The sequence below is a fragment of the Portunus trituberculatus genome, chromosome 46 (assembly GCF_017591435.1).
Source record: "Portunus trituberculatus isolate SZX2019 chromosome 46, ASM1759143v1, whole genome shotgun sequence".
Taxonomy (NCBI): domain Eukaryota; kingdom Metazoa; phylum Arthropoda; class Malacostraca; order Decapoda; family Portunidae; genus Portunus; species Portunus trituberculatus.
The window spans coordinates 25,687,095-25,709,619 of NC_059300.1; the positions used below are offsets into that span (position 1 = coordinate 25,687,095).

The window sequence follows — 22,525 nt, forward strand, 5'->3', positions numbered from 1 at the left end:
ATGTCCAATGTTCTCTAAAAACTCAATGCTACAATTGTTGAGACAGAGCAAGAAAGTAGAATTAATTTGAAATTTCAAAGGTTAAACTGCAACATTAATGCAAAATTCAAAATCATATATTAAAACCAACACCAATTAACAAAGGTATTACTTAAACAACATGCAGAAACACTTATGTTCAACATCACATCATTAAACACACCATCAAGTAATATTAATAAGTCCACTCATGCTCCACCACATGTCAAGTGTGTGCTGGCTTGAAACTGTCTTAAATTTTAGCCATCGAGTGCTGGAAACAAAACGGATAACTTCTAAGTCAAGTCCCACATGCTCTCCACGCATTGTGTGGTCATGTCCAAGTGGTGCCACCCAGCACCCAAGTGGCATGCAGGTGCAGCCCCTCCTGGACCGATGCCCCTCACCACCAACACTCTTTTGCCTTACCTAGGCTACTGCCGTGTTTCTTTCAACTTTATACACCAGTAGAGACAACCAACCTTGACCCTCCATCTATTACAATCAAAATACTGATGCACATCATTTTACATTATGTCAAAACTTTTTATACACAAAGCTTTCAACATTTAAAGGAATTGTTAATATAAATTGTCCAAATCTATTACTATAATGTTCTTTCAATATAAAGGTGAAGTTATCTATATTGATTTTCACATATAAGTTTCATATAATCAATTTATTGTATTTCCTGTCTTAAAAAAAAAATCTTTGAATTCAAATTTGAGCCAAGTCACGGTGTGAACAAAAGACCCACATGCAGCATGCACTTACCAACACCTCGGTTAAAGTGGGAGTGTGTTCTTAGCATCTCCTGACGCAAGCTGTTACCTCTCTTTAAGCTGCTCAGGCTGGTCTGTGAGCCTGAACGATAGAGGCCACCACTCTCAGGAACTTCGAGGTTTTTCCTATGCAAGAGGGACAAGTATTAGACACATGTTTGTCTGATATGTAAGAAGGCACCATAATAATATGTGTAACTGTTTGGTCCTAAGGGAATACTAAGGATTAATCATCTATGCTACAGTTCTCTTAGTATCTCTTTCTGGTTATAGGTGTGATCACTTACATCTATGTATGAATGAAATAGTAGAACTAAAAATTACTAAGTAGTAGTTTTATGGAGTTAGATTTTTGACATAGCATTTTGTTAAGATCATCTTTACCTCATACCCTGCTAAATTTAATCAGCTCTTTCCAATTTAGTCTTTTTTTAATTAATGTTAGTCACCATGTATTATTTACAATAATTCCCAACACCAAGCAAACAACTGGAATCAAATTACTAAGCTTTACATCATGTTTCCATACCAGAGCATGGAAGGACAGCATCACCACCACCAGATAGTCCAGCTTGCAGTACGTTCAAGGTCCTACTGGCCACAACACTCACTACTTTATCATTAGAGCAAAATCATTCCAAGATACTTAATAAATTCTTCCTAAAGCACTAATAACACAGCTTATAAGAATGATGTAATGATTGGCTAAATTCTAACAGAGTGATCCTTTCCTGCATCACATGTAGAAATCTGTCTCTTAAAGATCCTTACACCTTCCTATGATTCATCACACTAAGGCAATCAAAATGTCAAATAAGCGACAAGAGAAATCACTTCTGTGGTGCAACGTGTCATATTTGTAGTATGGTCCATTTTTCTGTGTACACACTCCTCAGCTTGCTTTCAACTTTGGTTCTACAATACAATGAGAATCAGAAATATGAAAACATCAACTTGGAGGCATTAACTAAAGAGAAAGATTTAAAAAAATGTTCCTCCAGTAAGTAAGTTCAGCAGCAAGGTAAGGAGTGTGCATGCCTTATCTGTCATGATGCACTATAGCAGGAGGTCCCCGGGGCCACTGTACAACAAGCGTCGGTTATAACATGAACTCGAGAAGCTGTGCGCCGATGCGAGGCCAGACCAGGTGCTCCAGGCATGGTTTAATTGATTAGTGCATCAATACCTTATGAGAACCTCTCCCAGAGAGCTTGAACGTTTCCGGTACCTTGGGTGACCCTCAGGAGTGGTGGCTGTCTCAGGTGCCTCAGAGCTGGAACTGTGAGGGCACAGTGCAAGGTCAAGTGAGGTCAGGAGAGTGGAGTCAGTGCAAAGAGGTCAAAGGCATGCTAGTAAACCATTAGCTATTAAAATACAAAAAATAAAGGGCTATATAACAAAGAATACATAACTCATGCAAAATGCACAGACGTCTGTCTTTTCAAGTCCAAATATGCAATGTCTACAGTTGCCATGCACCAGTAACTGTAAAGAAAGCCTTTGTATCTGGAGAGGAAAAAGATGGCAGGATACCAAAAAGCAGCTTTGAAATGGTGTAGCTAATTTTAATAGCCGATAAAAGCAAACATAGAAAAATGCACATAAAATAATCCCTAAACCTAAACAAAAGTTTGTAAAATGCAGCAAATTCTTTATAAAAGCTTTCCAGTGAATGGCTGAAATATTACTTAAAAGCCAAAATTCTGAAAATGGAGATATACTATAACAATATTTCAAAGGTTTAAAGGCAAACAATAAATATGCATGTGTGTGTGTGTGTGTGTGTGTGTGTGTGTGTGTGTGTGTGTGTGTGTGTGTGTGTGTGTGTGTGTGTGTGTGTGTGTGTGTGTGTGTGTGTGTGTGTGTGTATTAAATACACACCACACACCACACACACACACAAAGTCTTCATGCCACTTTAATGCTATCCTACCATCACCTTTGCTCTTGATGAATAAATAGAGCCTATTCTGCAGCAGAAATGAAGCCACAAAGTTTGCACTGCAGCCAGAGTAAGAAACTCATCATCAGCCAGGCACAACAGAAATATACAATAAAAGGCATTCAATTAAAGGCTTTCAGTTGAAAACACATTAAGAAGCATGCATATATACTTTTCTTACATTACAGGAATGGCCAGTTTCTCTGTACTAAACCTTACCCAAAAGTTACATGTGAATAAGGACAGCATGCCAGCATGCAAAGTCCACTAGCATAAGGGAAAAATAGTAACAATACCTGACCAGCACCTGCTGAAGTGTCTGCTCACCTCATTGAAGGCTGTACTGTCTCACCAAATAAAGATCCTACCTTCATCACACAATTTTTGGATACAATACATTATCAAACCTCCAATGACATGATAGTTTTCATCAAACCTTTGTTTTATGCAAAACAACATCCACTACAAGCATTCTGCCTGGTCAGACTTTTAACAGTCTATACATAACAACAACAATGGCTGGAGGATATAACATTCTGTGCAAGTATTGTTATTTGGGATCTGCTCAGCATTTTCTTCCATGTTACATAATGATCCTCAGACCAGTTACAACATATCACAATGTAAATAATAGTGAATATTTTACTAAAGGTAATCACATTTTCATTTAATAGTAAATCACAATCTATTCTAATTAATTTCATCTCAAGAATATCTCTTTCATCTATGGTAGTAAAGTCTGCCTCCATTCTGTTGAAAAACAAAAGTCTGAAAACATTTGCTAAGAGAACCATGCACACATCCCATCAAGTATCAAGTATCAGCTTGCTCCAAGCTGCTCCAAGCTACCTACCTTGACTGCGAGTCAAGTTCCCGTGAGGAAGGCGGGACCTTGGAATAATCTCCGTTCATGTTTAGACGCACCCGCTCCATGTCCTCCTTTGTGAACTTGATCTCCTGAGTGCGACGCCGTTCATCCTCACGCCGTCGTTCCTGCTCATACAAAGTTTCATTAGTTTGTCTTGAGAGTGAGGAGTGTGGTCAGTAGTAACTGTCTTATGAATGCACATATATAATATAGGTCCTTGGAGGTTGCCTTAAAACCCCTTTTTTTTAAATGGATGTACATTACAGATGTGTCGTATAGTAATATTGGTTAAAGTGGAAAAGTGGAACATCCTTATCTGTAATTTAATACACATCTATTCCAGTGTTATTCTATTGCTCTATTATCTATCTACCAACAAATAGGGAGGCAGTGGCCTAGTGGATAAGGTGGTGAGCATGGGATCTGGCAGACATCCATGCATAGGTTTGAATCCCACCATGTACCGCCTTGAAACTTTGCTGTTTGTCAAGTGGTTTTAAGTTACCTACATGTCACCATGATACCCCAGTTCTAAGTGATTACACCAAAGATGTGCTTTGGTGGTAATATGGGCCCTAACATGGGTATCACTATATATAAAATTGCCTGCGCTACTAATGGGTGGAAGCTGAACACCACTTCCCACATATACTCTTCAAGAATACCTACAGGTGCTATAGGCCATGACATAAAAAGAAAGAAATAAAAAATAATCTTACACAGGGTAATCCAGACTCATATATACATCATTCACACTCTTAGGCCTGTCTGTATTATTACCAAAAATAAAGATGTGGTAAATGTACCTCAAAGTCTCCTGTTCTACAATGCATCAGTATTATAATGCAAAAAATCAAGGGATGCAATAATGAATTAAAACAGTGTCATGCCTTTCACACACAGAGGAGTAAGATGCCTGAGGGAGTAAGAACAGTAAGCAAGCTGTCCTTCACTCAGGTGTCACTTACATCAGTGATACGCTGAACCTCCTTTCGTTTCATGTTCTCCATACGCTCTTGCTCCTTTCTGGCAACCTCCGCTCTCTTTGCCGTCTCTTCCCGCTTCTTCTGTGCCTGGAAATCTGCTTCAATCTGTTGGTAAAAGAACATGTTGCTCTTTCTTTACACTTAACTCCCTGCTCACAAGATAGATCAACTACCACCCACATTCCTCCCATGTACAACACTAAATGGCACAGCATCCCTACTTACTACACTATCAATATATGAATATAATAAAAACATGATCCTTTATGGCTTAATATCCATATTCTTCAAGCAGTAAAACTGTTGATGTCTTACATTTCTTAATATCTCAAAATACTTTTAACTTCTTTCTTTGTTCACTTGTTCTTTCTGACAAAGTAAAGTATTGATGTAGGCAATATTTATCTTAAAATTTCATATTCATACATTCTCCCTCCCTCCCTCCCTCTCTCTCTCTCTCTCTCTCACCTTGTTCATCACCAGTAATCCTTGAATGAGATACAACCACTGATATGGAAGCCATCACCCTTGATCAATAAAATCATCCTTCTTCAAAATGCAAATCACACAGCAAAAAAAAAAAAAAAGCCTGTATCATGTATGTATCATGGACAAAATTCAAATGCAGTGAGTAGCCCACCATTGTGATCCTCTTGATAGGGTCCAGCTTGTCCTCCTGCGCATCAATGGCTTTCAGGAAATCATCATGGCGGCGAATCAATTCCTCCACCTCTGGGATAGACTCGCCCATCTGGTCATCCTTCACCACTGCCTCCCGAGACTCAATCCACGTCTCAAACACCTGAATGTCCCGCATGTATTGCTGCAGGGGAAGAAGACCAGTTTGACATCAACATGTTAAACATATGCAACAGTTCTGATGAGTTAGCCTTACAGCAGTCTAAATTAAGGCTTCACACCTATACAGAACATAAAATTGGTATTAGACACTCTAAATTAAATATGATCATCCTCTCAGACACAAAATCTTCAATTAACTGATCACCAGAACACAATCATATTTTTCCTATTCATTTTGAGGTTCCAAGTCTAAACGGTAAACAATGATTGGGTTCTTGAGGAGAGTTGTGGCATGGGTTCTGTTGAGATACTCAAATTCTATGTATTATCAATAATGAATTAGCTTCCAACACATAACAGGCAAGGCACATCAAAACCCTGCAGACCTAATAGCTCACCCTGAGGTCAAGGACCCGTGCATAGGTGTCGTATCTTGTCTTCCAAGTTTCAAGAAGGAATTTCCGGCGAGATTCTAGCACAGCTATCTTCTCTGCTATTTCCTCAGCCATAAAATGCCCCTGATCTATTAATGCATTGCCGGCAGCACAGAACTTGTCAAAGGCATCTGACCGTGCATCAATCTCTGTCTTGTACTCCCTGTGGCGAGAGATCACTGCCTCGGCCCCAGGAACATCCTTCGGCAAGTCTGGTGCAGTTATTTTGGCCAATATTTCACTTAACCAAGCCCTGAGAAAAGAGAACCAAGGCCATTAATTACAAACAACTATGTTATGCACACTTCCTCATGGAACTTCACAAATCTTTATTTCCAAACTAAAGGAGGTTGACTGTGTGAACATATCTTTTCCCAAAATTTTGGCTGAAAAAATTGGCCAGCGTTTAATATGTGAAGTTGAGACCTCCTATAGGCTAATCTCCTTGACACTCACTAACCTAGCTCATGATCAGTACCTCTACCTACTCTAACTGCATCCATCAATTATTCTATTGTTGGTATCATTATTATCAAAAGTATTATTACTTTAAAAATGAATTATTGTAGTAAAATTAAAGCAATCTAACCTGTGAGGCTGTGATGCATGTTTATAAATATCAGCTGATCGGAATCCTGACTCAATGTCACCTGACAATGAAGACTAACAGCAAATTCATGATTGTAACAAAATACTCCAACACCCTCACCAGTATGGAAGCAGGAGGAAAAAGATCTAAGCTATACAATCTCCTACAATCAACAAATGGTAGATCATGCCAAGGAGCATGGCAATACATAAGCAGCAACAGCTTTTGGGCCACCACCTATGGAAAAAGTTACACGCGTATGGGGACAGCAAGAAGACCAACTGAAGAGTGCATTTATACGGCAATGTTTTCTGCTATAGCTAGGGTGCTTTTGCAATGTTTTCTACTTTTAGATTTTTTTTTATTTGTTTCATTTGCAATATTTTACAATTAAAATACTACTGTATTGAGATATTTTGTTTAAGCTTATTGCTTGCTTGTCTGTACTGCCAACGTGCTTTTGCAGTAATGTTTTCTGACTTGTGAAATGTGCTGCTACATTCCTTTCAACAGTATATGCTTAAATACATCACAAACTTTTTTTCCTGAATTTGAGCTACTGAAACGAGGGTACGTCTTATATGCCCATGCATCCTATGTGCCATCAAATACAGTACATGCCACTCATCTAAAATACAATATAGAAATAAAATAAAAATTCTAAGAATGATTAATATTTGTTAAAGTAATTGCAAGTCAGATGAGCAACATGTATAAATAAAAACCAATATCTAAGAATAATTAATATTTGTTAATGTAATTGCAAGTCAGATGAGCTACATGTATGGTACATCTGTGGTACTGTGTGAATACTAAAACCTGAAAGAAGCTTAATGCCTTCCCCTGTGAGTGCTGTAAAGACAGCATGTCAGTAACTCCACTCACATGAGTTCCCTGTAGTCATCAAAATAGGACTGCAATTTCTCTGCTTGGTACAATTTGTCTTTCCTCTGGGCAGACTTGTCCAGTAGATCATTCCACGCCTCCACTGTCTCCTCATGCTTTACTGCAATGTGTTCTCGGGCATCGGGGAAAAGCTCTGCCAGACGCTTTGCTTCCTCCACCACAGACTCCACCTAAGGCAATTCATAACTAATGATTATGAGAAGATTACCAAGAAGGAAACCCTAATTTCTTTCAAGTATCTTACAAAACAAATTTAGTTAAGAAAGAAAAAAACTTAAGTTACATGCTTTCTGCTGTGATCCACATACCAACTATTTGATCTTTTTCATATGACTTGGGAGAAAAGAAAAAATAATTCTATCAAAAATTGTCTACATTACCTGTTCCTTCACAGCTGCCAAGTCCCTCTCAAAGCCTTGGTGCTTCCTTGCCAGGCTCTGTATGGTCTCCAGGTCATGACCATAATCTTCTGATGATATGAAGGCATCCTTCTCCGATATCCAGCTAATGGTCTCGTCAGCATTGCGATCAAAAACATGAACCTGTAAAGGGGGAGATGGTGACATCAGATCACAAAGCACTATTAATTCTGTATACATTTATCTACTCTGTTTATCAATTCAGATATCAATATCTATCTATCTATCTATCTATATATATATATATATATATATATATATATATATATATATATATATATATATATATATATATATATATATATATATCCTGTAAATGGTAACTCAGCTCACCTGCTTAGCCCCAGCAAGGGCCTCTTGCCGGGCACTAGCCAATTCTCTCAGGTCCTCCCACAGCTGTTGCAGCTCGTCAACCTAAAAAGAATAACAACAGAAAGAACTATCAGTGACAGTCATAAAGTTACATAAACAGGGTAGGCAAAAACTGAGAAATGAGTAAATGACTGAATGAATGATTTCGGTCAATCACACATTTGGCTCAAAAAATTTCCTTTAAAACTTCAACTGAGTAAAGTAAAGAAAGTGAATAGTTGATGGCTGTCAATAGTCACCTTGTTCTGGATCTTGGCTGGCTCAGGGTGTTTTTCATCCAGCAGCACCTTGGCCTTGGCTTTGACAGTGATCAGCTTTTCTTCACTGGCTGCCAGAACAGTCAGGAAGGAATCAAACTTCTGGATGAGTATCTCCACATGCTCCACGTCACGGCCATAGTCTTCGCTAGCGGCCACTGTCATCTGCTCGTTGAGCCACTCAGCCACTTCATCACTCTCCCGCAAAAACACAAACAGCTTCCGGCTTTCCTCCAGTCGCTTGGCTCGCTTCTCCAGCAAAACCTGTAGTTCTGCAAACTGCTGCTCAACATTTTGCTGTTACGGGTGAATCACATGATATTGTGTAAAGATTTAAGTACTGGAAACATCAGGAATAAAAAACAAATATTCAACCATATACAGGCAACCCCCGCTTAACGAAGGGGTTACGTTCCTAAAAAACCCTTCGTTAAACGAATTTTCGTTAAGCGAACCAATCATAACAAGTTTAACCCCAGACTTGAGGTTCCATTGAGAGTAAACAAAGCAAGAGTGTATCATAGTACAGTGAAAGGTTTAATGAAAGTAAAAATTATGAAGTTAAACATTAAAGCAGTTTAATTTAAGATCAAGTCATTATAATGTACAATAATGTATGTATGTACATAACTTTATAATGTTGATGATCTTAAATTTATGAAGGGAGGGAGAGTGGAGCAGGAAATACGCTAGCTGGCAACCTGTGGAATGTAAACAAATCATTGTACCACATACAAAACTTATGTACCACATTTCCACAAGGCTTTTCATTTTATCCATTGCAGAGTCACGAGTTCAAGTGGTTCTTTTAGCTTGCAAGGAAGATATAATCTCACCAGCCTTCTTAATAGAGTCTGCTTACTTGAAAATGGTAGACAGTAGATGGAGTCAAGCCATGGTGGCAAGCAATGCTATTAGTTTTCTCACCTCTCGCGTCTGTGAATAATATCCAGCTTCACTTCGAGAGTAAGAGACTTCCTGGTCTTTTTAGCAACGCTAGGTGACATTGCAGAGCGTTTTGGTGGCATATAGAGCAAGGGAAGACGAGCTGCTGCTGACGCTGTTATTGTTTTGAACTAGGGGAGTGAGTGGTGCACGTTTTGTTCACAAGAGGCACTGGTGTATTCAAAAGCCTGTCGGCTTGCATGATACGGTGGGGCTTTCAAACTTGGAAAAAATTACCTGGATAAAATTTCGTTAAAGCGAATTTGGTGTTTGTTAAACGAGCAGATGGTAGCAAAAGGAAACCTTCATTGTAGCGAAATTTCATTGTGTGAACCTTCATTAAGCGGGGGTTGCCTGTACTAGAAAAGATCAAGCAATCACATTCAAAATCCATCCCTTGAATCTTCTTGAAAAGGTTAATCATTGCAAAACTGTCAAGGTGACTTTCATTTCAAAGTGAAACTTTTACAACAGCTCATTCAAAATGCTAATAAAGTATGAAGATCTCCATTCCTGAAATTTGAAAAAAATTCTAACACTTACCATTTTCTTAGAGATATTTTCACTGTCAAAATGCTTTCTCTCAGTCAGTTTTAAACAGAGTGTTGACAGCTTGGTCACTGTTGCCTTGAAACCCTCCATGTCACGGGACACATTATCCAATTTCTTTGTCAGTGCCCCAACAGAAAGTTCATCCTTCCCAAAGTCTTGTGATGTGAGCAGTGGCTTCTTCTCCTTCATCCAGGCCTCTGCCTCACTCACCTCACTGTAGAACTGAAAAAATACATAACAAAATTAGATTGTATGAATTTCCTTATTAGTTTACCTTAACAAAGATTGTGTATAACATTTAATTCCAGTAATTGTTTCTTGTGGTGTCATGCAGACCATATCTTAGTCTTCCACAACAAATATTAAAGTGCGCACACACACACACACACACACACACACACACACACACACACACACACACACACACACACACACACACACACAAAACAAACTTAGAGAAACAGAAGGCTGCAAGGATATCTATATAAAGAAAAATAGAAATGAGGAAGAAAGGAAGAGATACAATGAACTGGCAGCAGCAGTAAGGGAAAAGAATAATGAAAGGTCAGAATAGGAGAAGGCATTTTTTTGGAGAATTCTAGGAGACAAGATAAGGAAATGGTATATAAACGAGAAGGAATAGAAAAAAGTGGAACAAGTTTAACTAAAAATGATAAAGGCAAAAGACTAAAAATGATGTATACGAACATAGACGGGGTTTTATCAAGTAAATTAGAATTAAGAGATTACATAAAGAAAGAAAATCCGGATATTGTATGTCTGGCTGAAACAAAACTAAATGAGGCAATCAAAATAGACTTGGATAATAGGTATAATGTATGGAGAAGAGACAGAGTGGGTAAAGGAGGAGGAGGAGTCATGATAATGTTAAGGAAGGAGATAGTGATAAACCAAGTGGAATGTGGGGAAGGAAAAGCAGAAGTATTGTATGTTAAGATGCATATTAATAAAAAAGAGTTAACAATCATTGTAACATATGTGCCACCAAAACAAATTCATGGACCAATCAAGAATATAAAGACATGATAGATGACACAATAAGGAGTCTAATGAGAATCGTTAAAGAAAGGAGAAAAGTGATATTAGTAGGAGATTTCAACTGTAAAGAAGTGGACTGGGAAAATTATGAAAGTGGTATGGGGAAGAAGCCTGGGAGAAAGATTCTTGAACCTAATGATAGACAATATGATGAACCAGAGAGTAAAGGAATGCACAAGATTCAGAGGAAATGACAAGCCGACGAGATTGGACCTAGTTTTTACAAGGGGTATACAAATGAATGATGATATAAGATATAAGTACCCATTGGGAAAGAGTGACCATGCAATATTAGAAATAGATATAGAAGAGGGAAAGGAAGATAGAGACGATTCATACATAGGAGACCGATTAAATTACAGAAAGGCTGATATTGAGAACCTCAAGAGCTATTTCAAAAACGTAAACTGGGAGATGGAAAACTCAGAAACGGGAATATGTCCTGAAATATAGACCTAAAGAAGAAGGAAAGAAAGATTGGTTTAATGCAAGGTGTGCTAGGGCAAAGGAGAAAAGAGATGGAGTATGGAAAAGGTGGAGGAGAAATAGAAATCCAGCAAATAAGGAAAACTTCAAGGCAGCAAGAAATGAATATGTTAAGGTGAGGAAGGAAGAGGAAAAGAACTTCGAAAAAGACATTGTCGAAAAGTGTAAGGAGCAACCAATATTGTTCTATAGATTCATAAATGGAAAAATTAGGCAAAAAGAAACAATAGAAAGGTTAAAAGGAGAGAACGGGATGGTGGAAGACCCAAAAAGTATGGCAGAACTATTAAATAAAAATTCCAGGAGGTCTTTACTAAGAATCCAAATTTGAGAGGCCACAGGGTAATAGAGACAATCTATATGAAAGAGATTAAAGTAACCAAGCTTGAAATAAAAGAGTTAATGAAGGAACTGGATGAAGAGAAGGCAATGGGACCAGATGAAGTCTCAGGCAGAATACTGAAAGAATGTAGGGAAGAACTAGCAAGTCCTATATACAACATCATAAAATGCTCAATAGAAAATGGAACAGTACCAGTAGAATGGAAAAGAGCTGAGGTGGTTCCCATATATAAGAGCGGAAGGAAGGAAGAACCTTTAAATTACAGACCGGTATCACTAACTAGTGTAATATGCAAGATGTGTGAAAGAATAATAAAGAAACAATGGATCGAGTTCCTTGAAGACAACAAATTAATATCAAATAGCCAATTTGGTTTTAGAAAAGACGGTCTTGTGTAACTAATTTATTGAGTTTCTATTCTAGAATAGTTGATAGAGTACAAGAGAGAGAGGATGGGTTGACTGTATTTATTTGGATTTAAAAAGGCGTTTGACAAAGTGCCACATGCAAGATTACTGTGGAAGTTAGAGGAGAAGGGTGGCTTAAAAGGAAGCACATTGAGATGGATAGAAAATTATTTGAGGGGGAGAGAAATAAGGACGGTAGTTAAAGATATGAAGTCCAAGTGGAGAGCAGTAGAAAGCGGAGTGCCACAGGGTCAGTATTGGCACCAATACTTTTCCTCATTTATATTAACGACATGCCAGAAGGAGTGAACAGCTACATAAATTTGTTTGCAGATGATACGAAACTGTGCAGAGTTATAAAGCAAAAGGAGGATTGTGAAATACTGCAAGAAGACCTAAATAAGATCTGGGAATGGAGTAAAAAGTGGGAAATGGAATTCAATGTGAACAAAAGCCATGTCATGGAAATGGGAAAAGTGAAAGACGACCTGTGGGAATCTATAAGATGGGAGATGGAGTAGAACTGGAGAAAGTCAAAAGGAAAAGGACTTAGGAGTGACGATGGAAGAAAACAATCAACCAGTAAGCCATATTGATAGAATTTTTAGAGAAACATATAATTTGCTAAGGAATATTGGAGTAGCATTTCACTACATGGACAAAGAAATGATGAAATTGATAAGTACTATAATAAGACCCAGACTGGAATATGCAGGAGTAGTGTGGACCCCTCATAAAAAGAAACACATAAGGAAATTGGAGAGGCTACAAAAATGGCTACAAGAATGGTTCCAGAATTTGAAGGGATGACATATGAGGAGAGACTAAAGGCTATGGATCTACCAACCCTGGAACAAAGAATGGAGAGAGGAGACCTGATACAAGTCTATAAATTGATCAACGGAATGGACCAAGTGGATAATGAGAAACTGATCCTGAGAGAAGAATATGACATCCGAAGCACAAGATCGCATAGTAAAAAGCTGAGAAAGGAAGATGTCTGAGAGATATTAAAAATATAGTTTCCGCAGAGATGTATTGAGACGTGGAACAGTTTAAATGAAGAAGTAGTGTCTGCAACAAGTGTGCATACTTTTAAAGTAAGATTGGATAAGTGTAGATATGGAGACGGGCCACACGAGCATAAAGCCCAGGCCCTGTAAAACTACAACTAGGTAAAACACACACACACACACAAATACACACACACACACACACACACACACACACACACACACACACACACACACACACACACACACACACACACACACACACACACACACACACACGGTAGCTCAGTGGTTAGAGCGCTGGCTTCACAAGCCAGATGACCGGGGTTCGATTCCCTGGCCGGGTGGAGATATTTAGGTGTGTCTCCTTTCACGTAGCCCTGTTCACCTAGCAGTGAGTAGGTACGGGATGTAAATCGAGGAGTTGTGACCTTGTTGTCCCGGTTTGTGGTGTGTGCCTGGTCTCAGACCTATCCGAAGATCGGAAATAATGAGCTCTGAGCTCGTTCCGTAGGGTAACGTCTGGCTGTCTCGTCAGAGACTGCAGCAGATCAAACAGTGAAACACACATACATACATTAAAAAGGCTTTTGATAAAGTCCTGCACAGAAGACTTCTTTGGAAACTTTAGAATACATAGGAGGATTACGTGGAACCTTGCTCGAATGGACAAGAGATTATTTGAAGGATAGGGAAATGAGAACTGTGATTAGAGATATATACTCATCTTTGGGTAAAGAAACTAGCGGAGTGCCACAAGGGTCAGTGTTAGCCCCCATTATGTTTCAAGTTTATGTAAATGACATTTACATTGAGATAAACAGTTATATAAATTTATTTGCTGATGATGCAAAGTTGTTAAGAGTTATCAAAACCAGAGAGGACTGTCTGCTGTTGCAGGAAGATTTAAACAAGATCTATGAATGAAGCAAGAAGTGGAAATTGGAGCTTAATGCTAAGAAATGCCACATAATGGAACTAGGAGAGAGTAAGAGAAGATCGGTATGGAACTACTTAATGGGAGAGGAGCAAATAATGAAGACTAAAGAGGAAAAAGATCTTGGAGTGATCATGCAAGAAAATCTGAGCCCTGACAAACACATGAGCAATATATTTGGACTATCATATAAGATGTTGACTAATATCAGTGGTATTTCATTACATGGATAAAGATATGATGAAAAAAATTATCACAAGCATGATATGCCCAAGGCTGGAATATGCAGCAGTGGTGTGGTCTCCAAGCTCTAAAAAGGATATAAGAAAATTTGAAAGGATACAGAAGATTGCTACAAAGATGGTGCTGGAATTAAAGGACCTCACATATGAAGAACAACTGAAAGAAATGGGACTGCCAACCTTACAAAATACAAGAGAATGCAGGGACCTAATAACAATGTATAAGATAGTAAATGATATTGAAATGATAGACAAAGAAGACCTGGTGCTGTTGAAGAAAGAAGATGAAGAGACAAGAGGACATGAAAAGAAGATCAGGATGAGGCAATGTGTGAAGGATATTGGAAAATACAGTTTTCCACACAGAACAGTGAAAAAATGGAATGCATTGGATAATGGAATTGTTACAGCACATAGTGTGCATAACTTTAAAGAAAAACTAGATAAATGGAGATATGGAGACAGGATACTATGAGCCCCACTCGAACCCTGTACAATACAACTAGGTAAATACACACCATAATGTAGTGGTTAGCACACTTGGCTCACAACCGAGAGGGTCTGGGTTTGAGTCCCGGAAAGAGGCGAGGCAAATGGGCAAGCCTCTTAAATGTGTAGCCCCTGTTCACCTAACAGTAAATAGGTACGGGATATAACTTGAGGAGTTGTGGCCTCACTTTCCCGGTGTGTGGAGTGTGTTGTGGTCTCAGTCCTATCTGAAGGTCGGTCTATGAGCTCTGAGCTCGCTCCATAATGGGGAAGGCTGGATAGGTGACCAGTAGGCGACAGTAGTGAATTACACACACAGAAGCTAACTGTCTATCATCATATCACTGAACAATAATGAATCCTGTATAACTTACCATTTGGGATTCCACAGCATCTAAAAGCCTCAGTCGTCTAAGACTTGCCGTGTCCTTGAGTTGTGACAACTGCACCAGCAGCTGCTTGATCTTTGCTTCAATGTCACCAGAGGCAAAATGACCAGATCGGATCATTTGTTGTGCCCGACTATTAACAGTGTTTATCACAGGTTCATGAGACTGGATCTCTGCTTCAAGGGCCTGAAAGCAATAAGTGATACTTAATACATACTCAAGATTCAAACCACACAAGTGCATTACTTCAGTGCTCAAAGTGGATAATTCTCATCAGCAAAGTGAGCTTTCAAACAGACATGGCAAAACACACCTGGTGCTTCTTTTGTAGGTTCTGTACAGCAGTGAGAGAGGCACCCAGGTCCTGGCTGCCAGCAAGGGGTTCTTTCTCAGCCACCCACAACATCTCATCCTCTATGTCCCTGAGGAGCTGCTGCAGCAACATGGCGTCCTCCAGGTTTTCACGCCGTATGTGGATGGGCTCATGAAGAGAGTTGTACCTAATGAGAAGCACAGACACGAGTCTTTAATCAAACAAGGAATAGACAGACTTTGCATAATTTGTTCAGGAAGAAGACATTTTGAGACTGACTGACAGAGAAAGAAGGTACCCAATGTATATACCTTTTTGTGACTCCTTCAACCCTATCAGTAATGTCCTCCCACATAAAGTGGTTGGCAGTAGCAAAGGACTGAGCCACATCCCTCGCCTGGTCAATCTCACTCTGATGGGCGGCAATGTCGGCCTCCAGCTGCTGGTGCTTCTTGAGGAGGCTCTGGACAGAAGTGAGGTCTCGTCCATGGTCCTCAGACTGCAGCTGGTTCTCCGTGTCATCAATCCAAGACTCCAAGTCATCCAGTGTTCGGTTGAAGAGCAATGCCTGGAAGTGTTGCAATGCAAGTGTTTACTGCTCCCTTTATGCTAAATAACATATCACTTCATTCAGGATTCATCATTTCTTCACACATTAAACAACAAGAAACATTAATATATGGAATGTGTTGTCTTCATTCTTATTTAAGTAATGGGCATGAACAGACACATATTTGAACTAATAACATGGGGCATTAACAGGACATGAGCAAGACAAACACTGCTCACCTGATATGCTTCATGAAGCCTTTCCTTTTTAAGTAGTGATGAATCTTGAAGCTGTTTCCAGAGGGTGTCCAGGCCATCTAACCGAGCCTGAATTTCTTGTTCTGCATAATGACCATTGCTGATGAGACCTTCACCTGTTTGAGATTAAACAATTGTTATAATCACTTCCATCACCATCAATATCCCTCAGAGCAATTGATATCAATATGTGTCATCCTTGTCACTGTCTACTGCTGCCAATGATGCCATCATTAATGTTTTCTATAAAGTTATATTTACTACATTCTCCTTAGCTCAAAATTGCATCAGATTTTTTATTCATTTTTTTCAGTATTGCAACAGTGACAAACAAATACTAACAGTCAATAATATGAAGAAGTAAAGTTAGCATCAAATACCCAACAATTTCTATTACCAAAACATTAACCTTTACTCTCACCTTCCTGTGACACGGCCATCACTCGGCCAGAATTAGCCAACACTTCAGCCTCAAATGCACCGTGCTTCTGGATCTTGGATTGCAGGTTAGTGGGATCCCTGTAGCTCTCATCACAGGCCACCTGCAACTTTTCTGATATCCAGCCCTCCACCTCATACACATTTCTGAGGAACTGCTGGAGGGATTTGGATTCTTGTAGTTTCTTGGCTCTTAGTGTTGCTTTCTCCTTGAGAACATCCCGTTTCTCCAACACCACCTTGAGGCGCCTGCGTATGCCCTCACTGTCATAGTGGTCGTTGTTCAGCAGGTCCTTGGCAAATGCTTCCAGCTGCTCTATCTTGTTCCCCTGCGCTTCAAATGTCTTCTCAAAGCCCTCATGTTTCTTGATCAGCTCCTCCACAGAGGCTAAGGAATCCTATCAAGGAAAAATGCAGATGAGTGATTTTTTCATGTTTTCAGCAGTTTCTTGCAAATGATGGTGCTGTGGGTGATTTCTAGTAAATAAAAAGTTATTTTATTGTATAGAAACATGCTTTGGAAAATTCCAAAGTGAACAAAAGTGGGAAGTTTAAAATATAGCCATTCATTCTTTTTTCTTTTCTTTCTATACATGTGGGAAGATATGTGTAAAAATCATAAAGCATAGCAAGTCATAAAGACACATAAATGTAAACACACACCAGGCTTACATTAAAGATTACTTCTACTGTGTGTGTGTGTGTGTGTGTGTGTGTGTGTGTGTGTGTGTGTGTGTGTGTGTGTGTGTGTGTGTGTGTGTGTGTGTGTGTGTGTGTGTGTGTGTGTGTGTGTGTTACCTAGTTGTATTGTACAGGGTTCAGTTCAGGGCTCATAGTGTCCTGTCTCCATATCTCCATTTATCAAATTTTTCTTTCAAGTTATGCACACTATGTGCTGTAACAACTTCATTATCCAATGCATTCAATTTTTCCACCTGTTCTGTGTGGAAAACTGTATTTTCCAATTTCCTTCACAAGTGCCTCATCCTGATCTTCCTTTCATGTCCTTTTGTCCATCCATCTTCTGTCAACAGCACCAGGTCTTCTTTGTCTATCTTTTCAAAATCATTTACTATCTTATACATTGTTATTAGGTCCCAACGTTCTCTTCTATCTTGTAAGGTTGGCAGTCCCATTTCCTTCAGTCGTTCTTCATATGTGAGGTCCTTTAATTCCGGCACCATCTTTGTAGCAATCTTCTGTATCCTTTCCAATTTTCTTATATCCTTTTAGAGCTTGGAGACCATACCACTGCTGCATATTCCAGCCTTGGGCGTATCATGCTTGTGATGATTTTTTTCATCATATCTTTATCCATGTAATGAAATGCCACTCTTATATTAGTCAACATTTTATATGATAGTCCAAATATCTTGCTTATGTGTTTATCAGGGCTCAGATTTTCTTGTATGATCACTCCAAGATCTTTTTCCTCTTTAGTCTTCATTATTTGTTCCTCTCCCATCAAATAGTTCCATACTGGTCTTCTCTTACTCTTTCCTAGTTCCATTATGTGACATTTCTTGGCATTAAACTCCAATTTCCACTTCCTGCTCCACTCATAGATCTTGTTTAAATCTTCCTGCAACAGCAGACAGTCCTCTCTGGTTTTGATAACTCTTAGCAGCTTTGCATCATCAGCGAATAAATTTATATAACTGTTTATCCCAATGTGAATGTCGTTTACATAAACCTGAAACATAATGGGGGCTAACACTGACCCTTGTGGCACTCTGCTAGTTACTTTACCCCAAGATGAGTATGTATCTCTGATCACAGTTCTCATTTCCCTATCCTTCAAATAATCTCTTGTCCATTTGAGCAAGGTTCCTCGCAGTCCTCCTATGTTCTCTAGTTTCCAAAGTAGTCTTCCATGAGGGACTTTATCAAAAGCCTTTTAATATCCAGGTATACTGTGTCTACCCATCCATCTCTGTTTTCAAGTCCTGCAATAACTCTCGAGTAGAAGCTTAATAAGTTTGATACACATGACCGCCCTGTCCTGAACCCAAATTGTCTGTTCGATATGACTTGCTCCTCTTCTAGAAATTTAACCCATTTTTCTTTGATAATTATTTCACATAACTTCCCAAGACACTTGTAAGTGACACTGGTCTGTAGTTTAGTGGTTCAGTTGCCTTTCCTCCTTTAAATATCGGTATTATGTTGGCTCTCTTCCATTCTAGTGGAACTTTCCTTCATTTATTGAACTTGTAATTATTTCCCAAATTGGATCCAGTAGTTGCTCTTTACATTCTTTTAACACCCAGCCTGATACACCATCTGGCCCCATTGCTTTTCTGACTTCCAACTTATCCAATAATCTTCCAATATCCTCTTTGTGCACTGCAATCTCCTGTAATCCTTGGCAATCCAATGTCCTATTAGGTTCTGTGAAATCATCTTCTGCAGTGAATACTGTTTTGAAGCTCTCATTCATTATTTCACACATTTCCTTCTCTGTTTGGTATGTCTTCCCTTCTTTAATTATTTTTTCAATTGTTTCCTTATTCTTTGTTTTGCCATTTATAAACTTGTAGAAAAGTTTGGGTTCATCTTTGCTTTTATCCACTACATCTTTCTCAAAATTTCTTTCTTCTCTCTCCTTACTCTAATATATTCATTTCTAGCATCTTTGTACTGCCGTCTGTTATAGTCATTTCCCTGCTTTAAGAGTTTCTTCCACACTTTATCTTTTGCCTTTTTTGCTTGTATGCATCTAGCATTGTACCAAGCATGTATTTTTTTTCTGAACTCTATAAACAGGAACAAACTTTTTTACTCCTTCATTATATTTCTGTAAGAATATATCATATTTCCCTTGTACAGTCTTTCTGTACATAATATTACTCCACTCAATATCAGCAAAATAAATCCTTAATTTTTCAAAATCCGCTCTTGCATAATTTAATCTCTCTCCTTTATAGTCCTCTCTGTAACTTATCTCATCTTCCTCCTGAATTTGCATTTCTAATGTCACATGATCATTTCTTCCCATTGGACTAAGGTATTGTATGATTGGAGGGGGCTCTGGTTTCTTTGTGAAAACTAGGTCAAGCAACGATGGTTCTTCTTCCCCCCTGTACCTTGTTGACTCCTCCACCCACTGGTCCATTGTATTAACCATAGTCAACTGTAACACTTTCTCGCTCCACTGCCCAGCATTATCCATTACTTCCATCTCTCTCCAGTTTATTTTTTACAGTTAAAGTCTCCAACTAAAAGTATTCTTCTATCTCTTCTTATCATGTTATCTAGGCACTTTATCACCTCTCTTTGCATATCTTTATGTTCTTCTGATCCCCATGTATTAGTCTTTGGTGGAACATATGTAACTATAATTTTTCTTTTCTTCAAATCTTCTGTTTTGATTGTTACTCCCATTACTTCCACTTTGTCCTCACCATATTGCACATCCTCCACACATATATTATCACGAACCATTATTAGCACTCCTCTTCCCCCTTTATCCTTCCTGTCCCTCCTCCTCAAAGTTGACATGGATCTCTCCTCTCAGTTTTGTTTCAACGATGCACATTACATCCAGCTTTTTCTCTTTCAAATAATCCCTAACTTCCAATATGTTTGATAACAACCCATCTATATTAGTATAAGTCACTCTTAACTTATTGCCTCCACCATGACCTCCTCTTTTTTCCTTAGGTACCACTTCTTTAGTCTCATATCCAGAACCCTTCAGTAAAAATTCTTCTTCTCTATCTCTGTCCTTTTCAATTTTTTTTTTCCTTAGCTTCACTTCTTAGCACTTTCTCCTTTTCCCTTTCCTCTAAGTTCATATCTCTTTTTATCCATATATCCTTGTGTTCAACATCATTGGCCAGCTTCCCTTTTCTAGCCATAATTTCCTCTACAGCCACTTGAAATCTCATTTTCACCTTTATTGGTCTCCTACCCCCTTCACTATATCTTCCCAGCCTGATCACTTCTTCCACCTCCTGGTCTAGTTCTTGTGTGCTGTTTTGTACTTGTTTGATAACTGTTTTGGCCAATTCTCTTTTTTCACCTTCTCTTGTGAATTTATTTGGATTTTTTTTTCTTCATCTCAAAAATCACAACCTTTTTCTTTCTTCTCTTTGATAACTTCAATTACAGCAACTTTTGTGTTCTCCTAAATTTGTCTCCTTACCACCTCTGAAAATTTGACTTTCCTCTTCTTACTCCTGTTTTCATTCATTTCTTAATTCTTTCAACTTGTTATCACCTAATCCACCTTCTGACCTGTCTGCAATCCCGTCCTGCACTTTAGCCTGCAAGCTCTTTAAAGAGCTTTCATAATTTTGGCACATGGTTTTTAGAACGTCATTTTGCTTCTTTATTTCCTGAATCTCCTCTTTCAATTCCTGATTTATTGCACTGACCTTCTCACATTCAGCTACTCTCAATTTCAGGTCTGTGTTCTCCATCATCAGTCAGTCTTGTTGGTCCATTAGACTGGACATCACCTCCTTCATATATCTTAATTACCTTTCAAAGTTGATTAGCCTTCTATTACCTCGTTTATCCCTGAAACCCAAAAAATCCTTGTCCATAGTATCATCTGACAGTTTCCTTAAACCAACAGGAGTTTCTATATAGCGTTGGTTATCACTCAACGTATGTTTTGATTTCGCCATACGCCTGGCAGCGCTACTTTGTTCTATCTCTCTCGTTATTCATTCCCTATATATGATCCAACACTTATTTAATTTGGAGATAGGAGAACCTATAGCCCCCTCTCCCCCTGTACATATGTCTAGGCCAGTCTCCAACTCCTTTTGTAGTAATCTCTGCGAGCTGCTCAGATGCGTGTGTTCTGCACAGTGTCTGCGTGTGTGTGTGCGTGTGCATGTAAGAACAAAATATTACTCTCAGGGAAATAATCATTAAAGAGAAGGCTCACTCATACAGCTACAGTGTGCAGCAAACCATCTTACTCCATTACTGAGGAGAGGTGGCCCTGACAAACTGACTGACTGTCACACAAAAAAACAAAGCAAGAACGTGTGCAGAATACTTACGTTGTACACAGTCTCTACATTCTGATGCATGTCAATGAAAATATCATGGAATCTTCCATCATGGAAAGTTAGATACATAATACATCAAACTGCTAAAAAGCCATTTGAATATTCAATGAGCAGCACAAGACACTTAAAATGAAGACACTTGTCAAAATCAATAAGTAACTTTATCCATGTTTCAACAAATGACGAAAATATTTTTGGGAAAGGAAAATGTTACATTTTCATAAATATTAAGAAGTGAAGTCTAGAAAAGTGGCAAGTGAGCTGCCAGCTGTTAAGCTAAGTTATTCAGTCATGAAGTACTGCTTGCATCAAAAGGCTCACAGACTCACCCCAACATCATCGTTGTTAAGGAATGCCTCCTTGCTAGCCAGCCATGACTTGGCTTGCTCTGTCATCTCCAGGAATACCTGCATCTGGTGTGCCTGCTTCAGCACCTTCTGCCTCTCAGTCCAGAACACCACCACCTGCACCATTATGGAACACCAGGTTTAGGCCACAATGGAATAAAGTAATGCCAAGATCAGATTACAAAGGCAAAATTAAACTGCATTCATCAAAAGAAGATGAAATGCTTTCAAATACAAAATGTAAAAAGTAACAAGGATAACAATTCCACACCTCTAATGTATTGAAATAATCTTATGTATGTTACAAAATATTTCAAGTTACCCATGTAATAAAATTCCACAATACATATCCTAAAT

At 38.7% G+C, this 22,525-nt stretch overlaps 1 protein-coding gene across 20 annotated transcripts in view; it reads right to left on the reverse strand.

The window, feature by feature from the left end:
* LOC123520026 (spectrin beta chain, non-erythrocytic 1-like) overlaps nucleotides 1-22,525 on the reverse strand; it is a 182,395-nt gene that overhangs the window by 22,583 nt on the left and 137,287 nt on the right. For 13 of the 20 annotated variants that reach the window (XM_045281866.1, XM_045281858.1, XM_045281852.1 and 10 more), the window contains 17 exons: nucleotides 22,151-22,285; nucleotides 16,778-17,192; nucleotides 16,339-16,472; nucleotides 15,861-16,117; nucleotides 15,550-15,736; nucleotides 15,222-15,422; nucleotides 9,863-10,093; nucleotides 8,357-8,671; nucleotides 8,079-8,159; nucleotides 7,707-7,868; nucleotides 7,306-7,496; nucleotides 5,796-6,084; nucleotides 5,237-5,419; nucleotides 4,579-4,701; nucleotides 3,596-3,735; nucleotides 1,987-2,079; nucleotides 793-926 (listed from right to left, as the gene is read on the reverse strand). In XM_045281866.1, the coding sequence (XP_045137801.1) occupies nucleotides 793-926; nucleotides 1,987-2,079; nucleotides 3,596-3,735; nucleotides 4,579-4,701; nucleotides 5,237-5,419; nucleotides 5,796-6,084; nucleotides 7,306-7,496; nucleotides 7,707-7,868; nucleotides 8,079-8,159; nucleotides 8,357-8,671; nucleotides 9,863-10,093; nucleotides 15,222-15,422; nucleotides 15,550-15,736; nucleotides 15,861-16,117; nucleotides 16,339-16,472; nucleotides 16,778-17,192; nucleotides 22,151-22,285 (3,271 nt within the window). The remainder of the gene's footprint in view (nucleotides 1-792; nucleotides 927-1,986; nucleotides 2,080-3,595; nucleotides 3,736-4,578; nucleotides 4,702-5,236; nucleotides 5,420-5,795; nucleotides 6,085-7,305; nucleotides 7,497-7,706; nucleotides 7,869-8,078; nucleotides 8,160-8,356; nucleotides 8,672-9,862; nucleotides 10,094-15,221; nucleotides 15,423-15,549; nucleotides 15,737-15,860; nucleotides 16,118-16,338; nucleotides 16,473-16,777; nucleotides 17,193-22,150; nucleotides 22,286-22,525) is intronic. The other 7 variants (XM_045281862.1, XM_045281850.1, XM_045281864.1 and 4 more) reach the window with 5 other exon arrangements.